The sequence below is a fragment of the Micropterus salmoides genome, unplaced genomic scaffold (assembly GCF_014851395.1).
Source record: "Micropterus salmoides isolate LMB-PRFRI ecotype aquatic unplaced genomic scaffold, ASM1485139v1 Ms_hic_scaffold_21, whole genome shotgun sequence".
Lineage (NCBI taxonomy): Eukaryota > Metazoa > Chordata > Actinopteri > Centrarchiformes > Centrarchidae > Micropterus > Micropterus salmoides.
Genome location: NW_024041262.1, coordinates 27,278,169 through 27,296,080, shown reverse-complemented (window position 1 = coordinate 27,296,080; position 17,912 = coordinate 27,278,169). Strand labels below are relative to the sequence as shown.

General features: G+C 42.6%; 1 protein-coding gene across 3 annotated transcripts in view; it reads right to left on the bottom strand.

The window, feature by feature from the left end:
* Positions 1-272: 272 nt before the first annotated feature.
* Positions 273-17,912, bottom strand: part of LOC119915893 (microfibril-associated glycoprotein 4-like) — a 117,909-nt gene continuing 100,269 nt past the window's right edge. For 2 of the 3 annotated variants that reach the window (XM_038735696.1, XM_038735697.1), the window contains exons 3-7: positions 2,892-3,047; positions 2,680-2,718; positions 2,430-2,526; positions 2,046-2,213; positions 273-1,202 (exon numbers count right to left, since the gene is read on the bottom strand). In XM_038735696.1, coding sequence (XP_038591624.1) covers positions 949-1,202; positions 2,046-2,213; positions 2,430-2,526; positions 2,680-2,718; positions 2,892-3,047 — 714 coding nt within the window. In that variant the 3' untranslated portion in view covers positions 273-948. Of the gene's footprint in view, positions 1,203-2,045; positions 2,214-2,429; positions 2,527-2,679; positions 2,719-2,891; positions 3,048-3,284; positions 3,336-4,218; positions 4,306-17,912 lie in introns of those variants that run through there. The other variant, XM_038735695.1, reaches the window with a different exon arrangement.

Genomic DNA, 17,912 nt, shown 5'->3' with positions numbered 1-17,912 from the left:
GTGACCAGACCACTTTTATTACAGAAACAGCAAAGGTAAGACACCGTTGGAGTTGGGATTATACAAATGTAGGTTAGTTTTTATCTGTGTTTTATTCAGTGAGTTTAGGGCGTAAAGTGATGAGTTATACTGCTAGATCAGGGGCTGTTTGTGTGGATAGCGTGAGATGAGAGATATCAGTGACTGCAGGCACGCACCCTGTTCAGACAGAGGAGAGGGCCCCCCCCCATCCCCTCCGGGCTCAGGAGACACAGTAAAGACATCAGATCATCTTAATGCTCAGCTTCTTATTTATTGTCAGCGTACAGCAGATAATGATTCACACAAGGGTTTCAAACCTGTCACTATCAGCTTTTCACACGATTTCAAGATTCTGGGCCCTACTTTCCTGCCGGCACAAATCCAGCAGCAGCCCAACTGCAGCCAGCTGACTTTCCACTGGTGGAAGGTGGAGTGGTGCAGCTGAGGCTGTTGGAGCAGGTCAGGTGGTGCAGTGACATTTTACTTCTCAAACTGGCCTGAAATCCTGATGTGTTGCTAACGTATATTAATATTTGGGATGTTCCACATTTGTGTTCGGAGCCTTCTTTATTTCTCATAGACGCCTCGGCCTGACTCGTCCTGGTCCACTTGGTCTGTCTGCTGCTTTTAAAAAGGATGTCATGTGATTGGTCGTTACTGAAGCTCCACCTGCTGATTCTGTGCTCCTCCTACTAATCATTTATTCAGCCTCTCTTCCACGCTGCGCCGAGCTGCGACCGCTTTGAGCCACAGATGGTAACAAAAAGGACTAATCTGAGTTGGTGTTCTGCTGCTGGTGGATTGTGCTCGTGCCCAGTTTCAGGAAAATAAGGCCCGTTGTGAGATTACATGCTTAATGAGAGAAAGAGAAAGAAATGAGGAGAGAGATCAGCTGCTGATATTCTGCTGTACGTTGGTCCTGGAGAACTACTGCACAGGACGGATCTTCATGCTGATGGTCTTCAGGGAGTAGTTATTACCCTTCCAATGGCGCCACTCCACTCCAACAGCAAAGAGAGTTTTGTCAGCCCCCCAGCGATAAACCCCGTTGGGGTTTGTATAGTGACATGCACCATACCAGAACGCCCCCAGGTATGATCTGGCACAGTTGCCAGAGGAGAAGTCCTGGTCTTTGTCAAAGGTGGTGAACTTCTGTCCGTTGTGATAAGTCAAGGAGTCTCCTACAGACACACAGAAGAACCACAGGGTTAGTAAATTTGCATTATCTATAAGTATCAGCTGAACTTTTCACAGCCTGCAGTCCTCTATCAGACAGACTGATGAGACCAGTTATGGTCCAGACAGCTGAAGTCACCAGCAGGTCGATCTCTGATCGACTCAGTGTTTCACCTGGATGAAACGTAAGAAAATCACACGGTCTATTCCTTTTTTGTAAGTGAAAGTAACAGGTAAAACTTTCAAAATAAAAGTAGGCTCATGTACGGTGTAGTTAGAAAGGTTATTATAGACTAAAACTAAGCCAAAATTTTAGTAAAACTCAACAAAAAGACCTGACCTATAACTTCAGATTAAGAAAAGTGAACTGGTCTCATATGAAGCTTAAGTTAATTATATATTTTAGATATTATTATTTAATTAAAATTTTCATAACAAATTCATACTTGCTATGTGGAAGCTCAACCAGCAGAGGTCACTCTACCCCTGCTGAGGCGCCCAGTGGAAAAATGTTTCTGACTTGTGTTGAAGGGGCATTATGAGTTTTCAGCGACCACTAGCGGTGCGGTTTTAAGATTGCACCAGCAGTGTTGGGCAAGATACTTGGAAAATGTAGTGAGCTAAGCTACTAGCTACTCTACATTAAATGAAGCTTCACTACACAGAAGTAAATAAATAAATCTATATATATCTATCTATCTATCTATCTATCTATATACACACACATGTAGATATAGATTTGTGTGTGTGTGTGTGTGTGTGTGTGTGTGCGCGCTAGAGAGAGGGGGAGTTTGGGGTGCAGCAACCTGCTCAAGATGTAGAAGTGTAGAAAGACACATCTTACTCACCCGCCCCTCCATTAATGAATCCAGATACACTCAGTTTATATCCGTTACACTCTGAATCGATGGAGAATGAAGAGTAGCGAGCAAACACTTTCTTCCCCTCAAAGTCCTCCATGTCGACCAGCAGCTCATATTTTCTTTGCTTAGTCAGTTGGTAGATGTTCTCAAGACCTGCACACACACAAACACACACATACACACTGTATATATACATGTACACACTGGGCACAGTTTGACATTTTGGACAGACGTGGAGATAATTGATTAAAACACTCTCACACTAACTGATCTAGACTTTAGACACAAAACTTGGTCAGTCTCATTTCTGGATTCACACAACAAAGTTTCACAAAGTCACATTAGTGTTAGTTAGGTTTGGTTTCTCACCGAGCCAGTACTCTCCAGCAGCGCTACCAAAGCCCAGCTTGTACTGATCCCAGCCCCTGTAGAAGTTCACGGTGCCGTCCATCCTCCTCTGGAACACCTGGGGGGGACGGGATGGAGGGAGAACTAGCTAAACACACCAGATACCTGACAGCTCATATTTCCAGGCAACAAGGTTTTACTGCTATGTCATTTATTGTGAAAGTCCAACAGGAAGTGCTGATACTGAAAGTCACTCTGTGGTAATACTCACCGTCCAGCGACCTCCTTCTGTCTTCATGTCACAGTACACCTACACACAAACACATTCAGTAGGAAACTTAACACTGCATATTCAAACATGCTACTGGTGCAACAACTATCTAACATACTTATCCATCCAATAACATCTGTTATCCATATCTGTTGTATTAGTAAGTATCAGTCAGAACTTGTAACTATGTTTCTGTTAGAGGTGAAGTGTACCTGGACAGCAGACCTCTCTCCAAGGGGATAGATGGTGTACACTCCACTGGGGAGGCTCTTGTCTTGTTTGTAGATGTCACTGCAGTCCACCGGTTGGACGAGCTGCTGGCAGCTGGTCAACAGAGGAGCCAGGAGGAGGAAGACGACTGATACCAGCTGGAACAGAGCACATGTTGTCATTCTGACTGAGCTTTGACTCTTACACACTGTTTTAACAGTTTGGCCTCTAGTTTCATGGCGGTGTGGGCAAAGACACCTCTAAGGTGGAGCTAACTGACAATAATTATCTGCCTGGGTTGTTGCTGTAGCAACCATCTAAGCTACCGATATCACAAGCCTCTTCACAGTTTAACAGGACTTTGAGATCTGTAAAATATCAGTTCACAAACTCACCTTCATTGTCAGATTTCTGCTGAAACTGCTGATGTGGATCCGTCTGATGCTCTGAAAATACAGCAACAATATATTTGTTTCGTCACTGAACTCACATGGAACAGATTATTATGTAAATGCAGTAAGGACGTATTGACATTTGGTGTTCAAGTTCTAATAAGTTCCCTCACAAAACTGCATTAGATACAAATCATGACAAATGTAAATGCTCCGTACTTGTATAGCGCCTTTCTAGTCTTTTCGACCACTCAAAGCACTTTTACACTACATCGGCATTCACCATTCACACACATTCATACACTGAGCCTAAGTGCTCAAACGGAAACTAACATTCACACTCATACACTGGCGGAACAGAATTCGGGGTTCAGTATCTTGCCCAAGGACACTTCGACACGCAACCAGGGGGAGCCAGGGATTGAACCGCTGACCTTCCAATTAACGGCCAACCCGCTCTACCTCCTGAGCCACAGCCGCTCCAACTGTTCATGGTAATATAGGATTTTTAGAATATTAGAGTCACCTCTCAGTAAAATCAAACACAATTCTGCAGCATCACAAACTACAGACATGTTGACTGACTTCACCGCCATCACTTCATACAACCACAGTCTGCAGCTCTACAGACGCTCTGCAGTCACTCAGGAATCAACACATACTCAACCAAAACTCATCAGTATTTGGGAGTATCACACATGATTATATATGAGTTCATAAAACAGTTGCATTTTTAATTGAAATGCAATATTTAAATATTGCAAATTATTGCAACATGACTAAATGTTTATGAAGTTCAGCTCTATGTTTTGCTAATTCAGTCATTTTGGTTAAAAAAACTGCCCAAAGTCTCTGTGAGATCCTGGAGGAGCTGAGAATAATACTGCACACAGCTGATTTATCAGACATGTGTAATGTCTCCTGGTTGGATGCTTACCTGTCTGAACTCACCTGCAGGTTGAACTGAGAAGACGTTGCGGCTTCACCTTCAGAGGAAACAAACTGCTGCTTCTCCTTCAGTCTGTCACACTCTCACAACTTCACTACTTATATCTACAGAAGGCGCTGTGATGTCACAGCAGACACACCTTTTAGAAAAATATTAAATAAATGCAGACAATTCCATGGAACAGAGTAACTGACCTCCAGGACGTCCTGTTCTTGTTTAAACATGTGATTTGTTGTGTAATATTAAAATGAGCATGTTATTCTGCCAAAGGCCCTGTAGTACATAATGATTATGAATGAAATAAAAACATTGAAGAAGACTTTAAAAGGAACATTAAACCTGTAAAAAGTACATCAGGTGACATTAGGAACAATGTGGAGCTTCACACTATTCCCCAGCCTTAACCCAAACCCTGGAGGGATCTGTGATTTCTCAGTTTGGAAGCAGCAGCCTCCCGTTCAGCTCTCCAGTGAGGGAGTTTGTCTTCTGTCTAAAGACCCGGACACACAAAGTGTCACAGTAAAATGCCATTGCAAACGTTCATCATCATCATTTTACCACAAGTTCAAATTCTGGTTATCAGAACTACTTTGTGTTTCTATTGTATTTCATAAAAGCACTCGGCTGGCAGTGCGTGTTCCGAGTTGTGAGACTCCGGCAAGATGAGGGAGGTGATGCTTGGTGCTCAAACACAGTCAAGATGGACACGGGTGGATGGATGGATATGTGTATGTTTAGTAAATAACCTTTGTATATAAATAACTGTATATATTTTTAAGTTAATTCAATTTTATATGTTACCATATTTTAATACACGTTTAATTTTCTGTTAAGTTCTCTGTGTGTAGCATGAAGGGACTGCAAACTACAGACTAGTGCTGTATAATGATAAATAATCTACCTTGTACCTTGTATCTATCTAAAGAAACCTCATTCCATGAGTGGCTACTCTCTGCTGTCTCAGATGACTCCATCTTTTGTCCTGTGTCAGCCACCGTAGCTATGCTACAATTTTGATAAGGGGGAGGGAAGAGCAGTAGACTTAGCTGATGGTTACAATTCGCAACGCGACCACTAGATATCACCACAATGTACACACTGAACCTTTAAGTTAAAATTAAGCCACTGCCCTGATACCAAATTAAGCTTACAAAGCTAAAACTACAAAAGTAACTTTCTGTAAGCTAACTGTTACACTGCAACATTAATTTCTGTAAATAATGTGACTTAACAAGTAAATAAGCAACACCAAAGGTCTGTCCTCAGGCATTTATTAGTCTCTGGGAAAGTAAGAAACTATCTCTTTAAGCAAATCACACACATTAATGTGATCACTAAAAATATTTAGGGCCCGAGCACGACCGTGCGAGGTCCCTATTGAATTTGCTCGGATTTTTTTTTTTTTTTTTAGGGCCCGAGCACGACCGTGCGAGGTCCCTATTGAATTTGCTCGGATTATATATATATATATATATATATATATTTTTTTTTTTTTTTTTTTTTTTCTGCAAAGTAGGCCCAACTGACATGGCCTAAACATACTCGAAAACTCACCAAAATTTGCAAACATGTCAGAACCGGTGAAAAATTTCGTATTCTACAAGTTTCGCACATGGGCGTGGCAAAATGACTCGCTAGCGCCACCTAGAAAATTGGAAAAGATTAGCCCCTCGTTCACGTTCAACCTACATGTACGAAATTTTCTGGGGACATGTATCGTATCAAGACGCACAAAAAAGCCTCTTGGAGCCATAGCCTAAAGTCAACAGGAAGTCGGCCATTTTGAATTTTATGGCCATTTTTGGATGATTTACACACTTCGTACTTTAACGAACTCCTCCTAGGGATTTAGTCGGATCGACGTCAAATTTCTGCTGTGCCTTCTAAAGGCATTGACGATGAAAAGTTGTGCTATTTGCGAGTTTTCGTCAATGGGCGTGTCCGTGGCGTCGATGATTCGCTATGAAACAGGAAGTTGTTGTAACTTCAGTGTACATGCTCACATCCGGACCAAACTGTACATCTAGGATGAGAGTCCCGCCCTGAACACATGTACATGCTGATATTCACCCACAGTCATAGCGCCACCTGCTGGCAACAGGAAGTGACTTTTAACGAAGCAGCCCCCGCCGCACGTTTCACCTACGTGCACGAATTTTCTGTGGTACGTGTATCTTGTCCAGACGCACAAAAAAGCCTCTTGGAGCGATGCCCTAAAATCAACAGGAAGTCGGCCATTTTGAATTTTACGTCAAATTTTGGATGATTTACACACTTCGTACTTTAACGAACTCCTCCTAGGGATTTAGTCCGACCGACTTCAAATTTGTGCTGTGCCTTCTAAAGGCATTGAAGATGAAAAGTTGTGCTATTTGCGAGTTTTCGTCAATGGGTGTGTCCGTGGCGTGGCGTCAGAGATCAAGTCTTCGCCATGACACAGAAAGTTGTTGTAACTTCAGTGTACATGCTCACATCTTAACCAAACTGTACATGTAGGATGAGAGTCCCGCCCTGAACACATGTACATGCTGATATTCACCCACAGTCATAGCGCCACCTGCTGGCAACAGGAAGTGACTTTTAACAAAGCAGCCCCCTCCGCACGTTTCACCTACGTGCACGAATTTTCTGTGGTACGTGTATCTTGTCCAGACGCACAAAAAAGTCTCTTGTAGCCATAGCCTAAACCTACAACCTACATGCTCACATCTGAACCAAACTTTACGTGCTTGATAACTCAAGGGGTCATCTTCTCTGCTATTGGTGGACCAGTCAGACAGGAGAGCTCTTACTCTGCCTGCAGACATCAACGATCTTGCCCCTCACACAGTCAGATGGCTTCCTTCAGTGCACTGAGGTGTTTAACAACTCTGAAGACAATACTACCAGCAATGTCTTCCTTCTCTTTTCATGTAGACGCTCCGACAGACAGTGCTTTCAGTTTGCTGCATGCATGGACACAGAACTGCGGTATAGGGAGAAGCACACGGTCAGCTGGCTGCAGCTAAATCTGGAGTGCACTCGTATTCAATTCTGTATGGTAAATTCAGTTTTAACGGAGCAGAGCGAGCTGACAGGCAGAGTTAGAGACTTTTTCTGTCCGTTTCTCTCTTTACAAAGACGCATGTTGCAGTCAGAGTCTTCTCTGAGATGCGAGCACGACATACAACACAATTTATCAAATTACACATCGGATATACAGTATGAAAATAAGATTGATTGGATTATACTCACAGGAAGTATAAAACCTGTTACATGCGTCTATTAAAAGTAAAGTAACACAAAAATGTCAGGGAAATTACTTTACTTAGATTTCAGGACTACAGTTGTACATTTGAAATACCTTCCTACCTTTCTGATAGGAAGCCTTCTTGAGGTGGTATAAAACATTTCTTCATATATTCTGACTTGAGTTGTGGACAACTATGACCACATGAATTAAAAAAATTAAACATTTCACTGCCCAAGTCAGCTATAATACAAGTCTTGTTCATTAGACTACATGCTGTACAGTATTTGTGGACAGATTTTGTCCCAGGATTTATTATGCATTTCTTCTTCTTCGTTGCATGGTTTAGAATAATAAGGTGAGAAATGGGTCTGTTCTGAGTTCATCCTGCACTGCAGCAGCTAATAAAGTCCATTTAATCCCAAAAACGCTTTTCTTTTAGGCAGGCTGGAGCAGAAACACAGTAACGATGAAATGTGTGCTGTTCTCACATTCTTCCTCTGTATGTACACATAAACAACAAGGCAGGGAAATATAAAAGGAATTTATTTTATTGTTTGGGTACATTATTGTTCAGTGTACATGCTCACATCTGAAACAAACTTTACGTGCTTGATAACTCTCCCACCCCGCAGACATCTACACACCAATACCGATTTATATCCATAGCGGCAAGTGCTATGTAGCTCCACATAGGGGACACAGGAAGTGACATATAGCACCTTCTTCTTCACAGCCGCACCGGCAGAGCTCCAGAATGTGCAACTCGGCCGGCTCACACGCGGACGCGCTTACAAGTGCGAGGGCCCGCCCAACGCTGCTTGCAGCTTTAATTTTACCATTGAACCTCCTATAAATATGTTTGGAGCCCCCCTGGGGAGGCCAGGTGGACAAGAGAGCGAAGCAAGCACCAGCCCCCTCTTATTTGTTTCTCCCTTCATCACCCAGACTTGAAACACAAGAGAAAAAAAACAGAGCATCACATCATGAGTCACAATATCGCAAATAAATCTACATCATAACCCGCGACCTGCAACCACAAACTCCAACTCATAAATCGTCTGTTCTTATTCTGCATTCTCTGCAGAAAAACAAGCAGATTGTGGTCCGTCTAAACCACCACAGCGACATTAGATGAGCCAACATAAACATCAAAATGTTCTAAAGCAAAGTTGCAAATCAGATTCTCTACTTCATCATTCCTCTTTCTGTGGAAGAACAGCGCCCACGCCGGTGTCACTTGCATCCACAGCCAAATGAAAAAGATGTTTAAACCGAGGTGTTGCAAGAACAAGGGTCTTTACAAAGATTGAGTCGTTTTAATGCTTTGGACTAGAGGTCGACCGATTAATCGGCCGATTTTTATTGGCATCGGCCAATATCCAAGTATTTCAAGCCGATCATCAGGCAGGCGCATCTGTGGGCAGCCTAGTGTTGTCGTGGAACACGTGTTTGACACGCGCTGCCACTAGAGTCATTTTCCAGCCGAGTGAGCAGCAGACCTCATCCAGTGCCTAAGGAGCTAACGGTAAGGATTCAATTCTTATTACTCCTTTATATTTAATTAAAAACTTTTGATATGTTACTGCCAACTTCGAGAAAAAACCTGAATAAGACACATGACATTCGGCTAATTTGGATCGTAGTTGAAGTTGCATTATCACAGAAGAGTTGCTATCATATCACAATAAGTAAGCAATAATTTTGCAATTACAGAGTGAATCTGAGACTTTTATTTGTTCTGTTTGTGTGTCTTATATTTGAGAGAGTTGTCACCCAATGCAGAGAAATAAGTAATAAAAAAGAGACCAATGCACTATAGGCTAGTGACAGACTGGCTTTGCTTTGCTAACGGGTAGCTACAGACAGACCCGGTTCTAATACGGCACTGGAACCTTAACGACCGTTATCTACCGCACCGAATATCAACGCGGATTTCTGTGCTTCAGTTCGGTGCTACTGTTATGCCAGTGCTTCTCTTGGATGCTCAGAAAACGGACGTTAGAATAACAGAAACATCGCTTTACATACCGTTAGCAGTGTTGGGAAAGTTCGCTTTCTACATGAACTAGTTCAAAGTTCAGTTCACACATTTTAAAATGAACTAGTTCAGTTCATAGTTCATGCTTCAAAAAATGAACTAGTTCATTCATAGTTCTTTTTTTCCATATGTTGCGAGCTTTTTTTAATTATTATTATTGCCACAGCCCATATACAAACACAGACAACAATTATTTTATCGACGGGCAAAGTTTGCACATAAATGTAAGATTTTTCCCATCCTCACCGACCTCCTCATAAAATCCGTTTAAATGATCGTACACGTCCTCAACGCTCGCTGCTTTGTCGACGTCGGACGCGGCGCAACACTGCTGGCTGGTGTTGCCAGATTGGGTGTTTTTTCGCTACATATTAAGGCCTGTTTACATGCGTTTTAGCCGGGTTTTCGCCTGGAAGGCTCTATAGAAATCTGGCACCCTATTGTACAAAGTTAAACTGACAGAGAGCGCGCGTTCACAGACACCAGAATGAACGCGTTCACAGTAACGTTCATCAGGCAGTAATACAGTACGTTCAGTTCACGTTCGCCCAAATTATGAACGCGTTCATTGAACGCGTTCAGGCACAACACTGACCGTTAGTTAGTATCTGGATTAAACATGGTTAAAATGCTGGCCAAACAGTGTAAAGTGTGACTGTATTTCACTGTAGACTAAAAGGTCCAACAGCGGGATGCCGTTGTCTGACGGTGCGTTGTGGTGCATTTAAAGTTTTTGTAAAATATCATTTTCCCATCTGGTGGTTGTTTTTGTCGTTCAACAGCAATTTACTAGTGAAATACGTTATTGTTATAAGTTAAATAAAATATAATAAATCTTATATATAAAAAATTAATCATTTAAAGTTTTTTTTTCTCCTTTTTTGTGATAATTAGGTCATGTCAATTTGTCTTTGTCCGTCAACAAACAAAACAAACCAAAAATACATGTTTCAGGACATTCAGGACAGGATAGAAATGTTTTTAGCCTTATATTACTTACAATGCACTGAATTATTAGCTGAATTATGAAACATTTGTTAGATTTTATATCTATACCTATCTATAAAAATGACTTGAAGATGACGTCAAGGTACTATACAAAAATACTAACATAACCTTGTATTTTTCCCCTTTTTAAAGATGGCTGAAAAGAAAACCAACCCTTTATGGCAGCGCTTCACCCAGCCAACACCAGGAAAGGCCAAATGCAATATATGCAGCAAGTTGGTAAGCATGGGGGCTGAGAAAGGCAAAAGTAAAAATACAACATACATGTGGAATCACTTGAAGGCAAACCACCAACAGGATTACAAAGAGGCAGTAAAAGAAAAAGAAGATGCAGCGGCTGCTGCCTCTGCCAGTCTCAGTCAGCCTACTGTAGCACAAATTCTGACCAGAGGTCAAAAAAGATTGATACACAAATACTTGAAATGATTGCTACAGACAACCAGCCATTTACAGTGGTCTCGGATGTTGGCTTTCGGCATTTGATTGCAACACTGGAACCCCGGTATTAGACCCCGGCCTCAAGACTGAAAAATACTACCGTACAGACGTGCTGGAAAACATAATGAAAGGTGTGGAGAGGAAAATCAAAACACTGATCACCCCAGAGAATTCTGGTCCCTCATTTATCGTTCACGACAGACTGTTGGTCTGGGGAGACGGAATCACTGATATGTCTAACATGCCATTTCATTAATAGTGACTGGGAAAGAAAACAAGTGGTACTAAATGTTAAGGCCATGTCTGGCTCCCACACTGGAGAATACATCAGCAAGACGCTCCTTAGCATGCTGAAACATTGGGACATCACCCACGACAGAGTTGTGCTTGTGCTCCGAGACGGTGGTGCTAATATGATTAAAGGCCTCAGATTGGCAGAAATACCAGATCTCAGCTGCAGTGCACACACATTACAACTTGTGGTAAATGAGGGCATCAGCAGTCAGAGAGCAGTGGGGGACGTTATCGCCAAATTAAAGACATGTGCTACACACTTCAGCCACTCTGTGCTCGCAAAACAGCGTCTGAGTGACATTCAAAAAGAACTTGATCTCCCCCGGCACAGCATAATTCAGGCTGTTCCCACTCGTTGGAACTCCACGTTACACCTGTTGCAGAGGATGCTGGAGCAGAAGCGTGCTCTGAACATTTATGCAGGAGAACATGGAAAGTTTACAACCCCAACTGCAGACCAGTGGACCCTCGTCTCAAATTTGATCGAGACTCTGGGCCCCATTGAGGAAGTCACTTTTGAGATGAGTAAGGCAGAGGCGTCCATCTCCTGCGTCATTGCCAGCATTGCTGTGCTGAAGATGGTGCTTCAGGCAGAGGGTCCCACTACGAGTGGTATCAAAACACTCAGGGAAACCATGTTTCAAAGCTTGGAGAGGAGAACAGATGTTTGGTCCTGGCGACGCTGCTGGATCCTCGCTATAAGGGTCAGATCTTTGCAGTGGAGACACTGAATAAGGCCAAAGAATAGGTGAAAGAAGAGAACGCCATCGTGTCTGAACAGTGCAAAACAGCCATCACTGGAGTCCAAGAATCCAAAACGGAGACGGGTGGAGGAGGAGGAGGAAGAGGAAGAACAACCCTGTCCCTCTGGTCTTCTTGAAAAGATGTGCGCAAACATTTTGGGGGCACATGGTGGAACTCCTGCTGAAAAAAATGATGAGCGACACATCATTGAGCAGTTGGATCAGTACCTCCGAGAGCCACTGATTGACAGACAGACTGGTCTGCCACTAGAATGGTGGAAACAGAATGCATCCCGCCTATACCTTCTTGCACCACTTGCAAGAAAATTCCTCTGTCCACCGCCCTCCTCTGTTCCCAGCGAGAGAATATTCAGTGAGATTGGGATTATCTATGAAAAGAAGAGGAGCAGGCTCACAGGGGAACATGCAGAGCAGTTGTGTTTCCTGCACTACAACCTGCAGCTCTTAAACTGGGAGTATTAGCCTAAGAACTTTCAGTGGAGAATGGGTGGGCTGAAGACTCAGGGTCTGGAATTTGGATTGAAACTAAATATAATATTATTCACATTCCTTTTTGTATTGTTTACAAATCTTCCTTCCCTCAGAAACAAGGAGATGGAGCTGCTAAGTAAATTGCACTAAAAACTTTAAACTTTATTTTTTCATTGAAAAGTATATTTGACAGTTTATTTTCTTCTTACACGTTTTGTTTATTTAATATTTTGTTTTTACATTTATACAATTTATTTATATATGTTTTTTACATTATACATTTTTAATTTATAAGTGCAGAATGCAGATTGTTCATTGTTCAATAAATGTTTTTGTTGAGAAAGTTTGTCTATTTTAAGTAATTATCATTTCTTTTACATTTTATCTTTCAAATAGAGGTTAAAAACCAAGCAAATATCGGCCAAAATAAATTGGCAGCATTAATCGGCCATCGGCCGACCCGGATATCAAAAGATCGGTATCGGTATCGGCATCGGCGTGAAAAAAACCATATCGGTCGACCTCTAATCCAAACCCCTGACCGCAGGCGGCAGACCCGGATGTGTCATGTCAATATAATGAAGCTGTACCGTTCCAAAGATGACCAAAACGCGTCATCCACATCCCATGTTGTGAAGTCTGTCTCACGGGTGGCGTCTTCCACAAAGGTGAGCTCTTCTGATGATGAGGATGGATTAGTGATGGGTAATGCTAAGCCACAGGGGGCAAGGCTAAGTAACACTGAGATCTTGTCTTACTTGCCCCACTACTTATTTTATCTTTCTGATAAGCAATGTGGTGATGTTGAAAAACTCATAAATGAGTTCCCATGTCTGTTTAATGATATTCCCTCCCAGACCTCGGTCATAATTCATGAAATAGTTCTGACTAACCCGAAACTGATCAAGCAGCATGGGCAGCTGTGGCTGTAGGGCGTGTTGCCTCTTAATCGAAAGTGAATGTGTGTGAATGTTAGTTTCTGTTTGAGCACTTAGGCTCAGTGTCTGAATGGTGAATGCGATGTAGTGTAAAAGCGTTTTGAGTGGTCGCAAAGACTAGAAAGGCGCTATAAAAATACGGAGCATTTGCATGCGTAATGGGTCAGGACAGCAAAGAGGGAAGTGATAAAGAAGGAGGCTGACTACCTTGTGGGTTTGCGGTACCAACTCTAGTCCATGGAGTTCCCCATGTCTCCTAGATACAAAATCGGAGGGAAGTCCAAGATTCTGCAGTGACTTCAGCAAGGCAAATGCTGTAACCGTACCAGATGCATATCTGTTGCCCCTCATTGATGACTGTATTGATGAAATTGGTCCTGCAATACACGTCACTAAACTTGACATGTTAAAGGGATATTGGCAAGTTCCCTTAACACCACGTGCCTCTGAAATCTCTGCATTTGTAACCCCTGACAGTTTCCTGCAATACATCTCCTTTGGCATGTGTAATGCCCCTGCTAGTTTTCAGAGACTAGTGAACAAAGTATTGGGAGATGTTTAAAACTGCAGGGCATACTTGGATTATATTGTTGTGTATTCTGATGACTGGGTTAGTCACATGACTACATTGAGGGACGTTTTTGAACGCCTGTCAGCTGCATCCCTAACGCTCAACTTTGCCAAATGTGAGTTTGGGAAGGGTACTATTCTCTATCTTGGTCAGCAGGTTGGTAATGGACAGGTGCGTCCTGTAGATTCAAAAATAATGGCCATTACTGAATTTGTAGCAGCCATATTGACAACCTTAACCAGTCCTTCAAAGCCCTTCGTTTGGTCCAGTGAGTGCCAACAGTCTTTTGAAAATTTGAAAAGCATCATGTGTTGCGCTCCTGTCCTGTCTGCCCCAGACTTCTCTGTGCCCTTCAAGCTTGAAATTGATGCCAATGCAGTCATGGCTGGAGCTGTTCTGCTGCAAGAAGACCACCAGGGAATCGATCATCCCGTGAGTTACTTCTCATGCAAATTTAATAACCAGCAATTTAATAAGTACTAAGTACTTAAGAAGCTCTTACACTATTGTGGTTGGGATCAAGTGTCAAGCCTATCAAGGTGTTCACTGACCATAATCCTCTTGTGTTCCTCTCCAGAATGCACAATACCAACCAACGCCTTATGCGTTGGTCTTTAATAGTGCAGAGCTACACCGTGGAGATTCAGATCCAGAAGGGATATAATAATGTGCTGGCAGATGCTTTGTCACGTGTGATGTAGCTGAATGTATGTTGAGGTATTGGTTCCAAACATGTTTGGATTTATAAGGGTGGGGGTGTTACATGCCAAGCAGGCCTGTTTTTGTTTTTGTTTTCATCCTGCTTTCTGAAAAAGGAAGGAACTGATGCCGGATCTGAGAGCTGTGAAAGAAAGGGGGGACATATAATAATTTAATGGAAAGGAATCAAAGTTCAATGTTCCTTAAAACAGTAGAAGAACAAGAAATAATAGACATTTTTTTAAATGCAAAACTAAAGCATCTACTGATGTAATTGAGGGGATATCAAAACCACTAACTCACATCTTTAATTTGTCATTCCAAACTGGTCAAAAAAACAAAAATGAAAAGAACAAATGTCATACCTATGTACAAAACTGGAGGTAAACACCACTTCACAAATTACAGGCCTGTCTACCGCTACAATTCTCAAAAATCCTGGAACTCTCTTCAGTGACAGACTGGACAAATTCATAGATAAATACCAATTACTTACTGACAGCCAATAAGGATTCAGAATAAATAGGTCAACATAATTAGCTTTAAACACACTCATTGAAGAAATCACAAATTCCACAAACAAAAAGAAATATGGAGTTGGGATTTTCCTTGATTTGAAAAAAGCATTTGATACAATAAATCATGAAATATTAAAGAGGTGGTATTCTGCTTTTTGGCCTTTTCCCTCGAGTTATATAACTGTTTTGTGCATGTAACAGGTTAGCAAATTGAAAAAGCCCAAAGTCCACCCCAAAGGGAGTTCCCATCTTCCACAGAAAATACGGATCTGATCAGCTAGTCCGACACGGCACTCAAAAAAACCGGTGGAAAAGCAGTGAGCTGCAGCACACACCTTCTCTCCCTTCCAAACACTAGCTACTCTCCAGGCAGTCAATGGACATAAAGTTGTTACTGTGATGTAGAGACAGAGCTCAGTTAAAACTTTATGGATGAAAGATACTTTTGTTACAGATTAATAACTCACCACTCTGAAGCTCTTGCTCCAGTCTATGTTGCCAAGCTGGTCGGCAACATGTACAGCTGAACCAAAGCCCTGTTTGTGTGACAAGTGGTATGTGAAAGTACGTTTACATTTACTCATTTGGCAGACGCTTTTATCCAAAGCGACTTACATTTGAGGAACAACATACAAGCATCAACAGAGCATCAACTACAGATCTACAACTGACAATACATACTAGTAAGAGCAGCAATAAATACTAGTAAGAGCTCACAGTACATATCACATCAATGGGGTAGATAACTAGGGAAGGAAGTAAGAGTTAACAAAACGTGCAATCAATACAAGATCATTGTAGAGGATAGAAGAAGAAGAGCACAGGAAGTGCATGTTAGAGGTTAGGAGTTAGAGGTGTTATAAGAGGAAGTGTTCTCAGAAGAGATGAGTTTCCATGAGCTTCTTGAAGTTAGAGAGGGACGCCCCTGCTCTGATGGTGTGTGGTGTGTGCTCGTTCCACCATCGTGGTGTCACAGATGAGAATAGCCGGGACTGGGATTGCTTTGTGTGAAGGGATGGCAGAGCCAGGCGGCGTTCGTTGGAGGAGCGTAGTGACCGAGAAGGAATGTAAGTTTGTATTATGGAGTTTAGGTAGATGGTGCAGACCCAGTAGTCACTCTGTATGCAAGCATTAGTGATTTGAATTTGATTCTGGAGGCCATGGGGAGCCAGTGGAGGTCACTGAGTAATGGAGTGACATGAGTCCTTTTGGTCTGATCAAAAACCAGACGCGCTGCTGCGTTCTGAACCATTTGTACCGGGTTTCACCGCACAAGCTGGAAGACCTGCTAGGAGGGCATCGCAATAGTCGATTCGAGAGATAACCATGGCCTGTACCAGAAGCTGGGTGGCGTACTGAGTGAGGTAGGGCCTGATTTTCCTTATGTTGTATAGAGCAAAGCAGCATGACCGAGAGACAGTAGCAACATGGTCTGGAAAGGACAGCTGGTCATCAATCATAACACACAAGTTTCTCACCACCCTGGTTGGAGTGATGGTTGCGGAGTCAATTTGTAGTTTGATGTTATGGTGGATAGATTGCTTGGCTGGAATGACCAAGAGTTCAGTCTTAGAGAGGTTTAGTTGAAGGTGGCAAGCCTTCATCCATGCAGATATGTCTGATAGACAGTCCGTGATCCGCGCCGAGACAGTGGGATCGCCTGGCGGGAAGGATAGGTAGAGTTGTGTGTCGTCTGCGTAGCAGTGGTAAGAGAAGTCGTGCAAGCGAATGATCGGCCACAGTGAGGTGGTTTAAATTGAGATGAGAAGGGGCCCAAGCACTGAGTCTTGGGGCACCCCTGTGGAGAGGCAGTGGGAGGAGGATAATTGTCCTTGCCACAAAAGATTGTAGGAACACCCCGAGAGGTAGGATTCGAACCACAGGAGCGCTTTACTCGAGATACCCATTGCTGAGAGAGCGGATAGCAGGATCCTGTGGTTGACTGTGTCAAAGGCAGCTGATAGGTCAAGCAGGATAAGAACCGAGGATTGGGCTGCAGCTTTAGCTGACCTTAGGGCTTCTGTTACAGACAGAAGAGCCGTTTCAGTAGAGTGGGCACTCTTAAAACCAGACTGATATGGATCTAGGAGGTCATTCCCTGAGAAGAATTCTGAGACCTGAGAGGAATTCTGAGACTGAGAAAGTATAGTTCATAATTCATTTTGATACCAAGTAATCTATTTGAAAAGCTAATTTCATACACTATTCCATTTTCAGAACATTTCATTTACAACAGTTTGTTATATTAATGTTTATATTAGAATTTGTATTAAGTTTTATCACTGTTTAAAAACTATACAGCGAATAATATTAAGAAGTGGAATGCAGTTAGATGATACTGATCCTCGTGTCTATGGTTTCATTGTTCGTCGATGGGTTGGTAATGCCTCGGGGCTCCAGTAGGGGGGTCGCTTCTCTCCCTCATTCAATACAGACGAGTGAAGGCGAGAGCTGCGTGTGTGTTTCTTCAACCCTCTCCCGTTACTTTTCCACTTTTTAAGGGCATAACATTTGCTTCTCACTGACCCGCCCTTCTTTGCTTCTGATTGGCTATTACCGGCTTTTCACTGACCCACCCTTCTCTGCTTCTGGCTAATAGTCCTTAACTAGGAACTGCGCATGTGCAACTCCATGTCCAACAAAGATGATGTAGAGACAAGATGTATCACTCCTTAGCTAAAACGAAGCCTTCAACACAGGGTGAAAAGAGA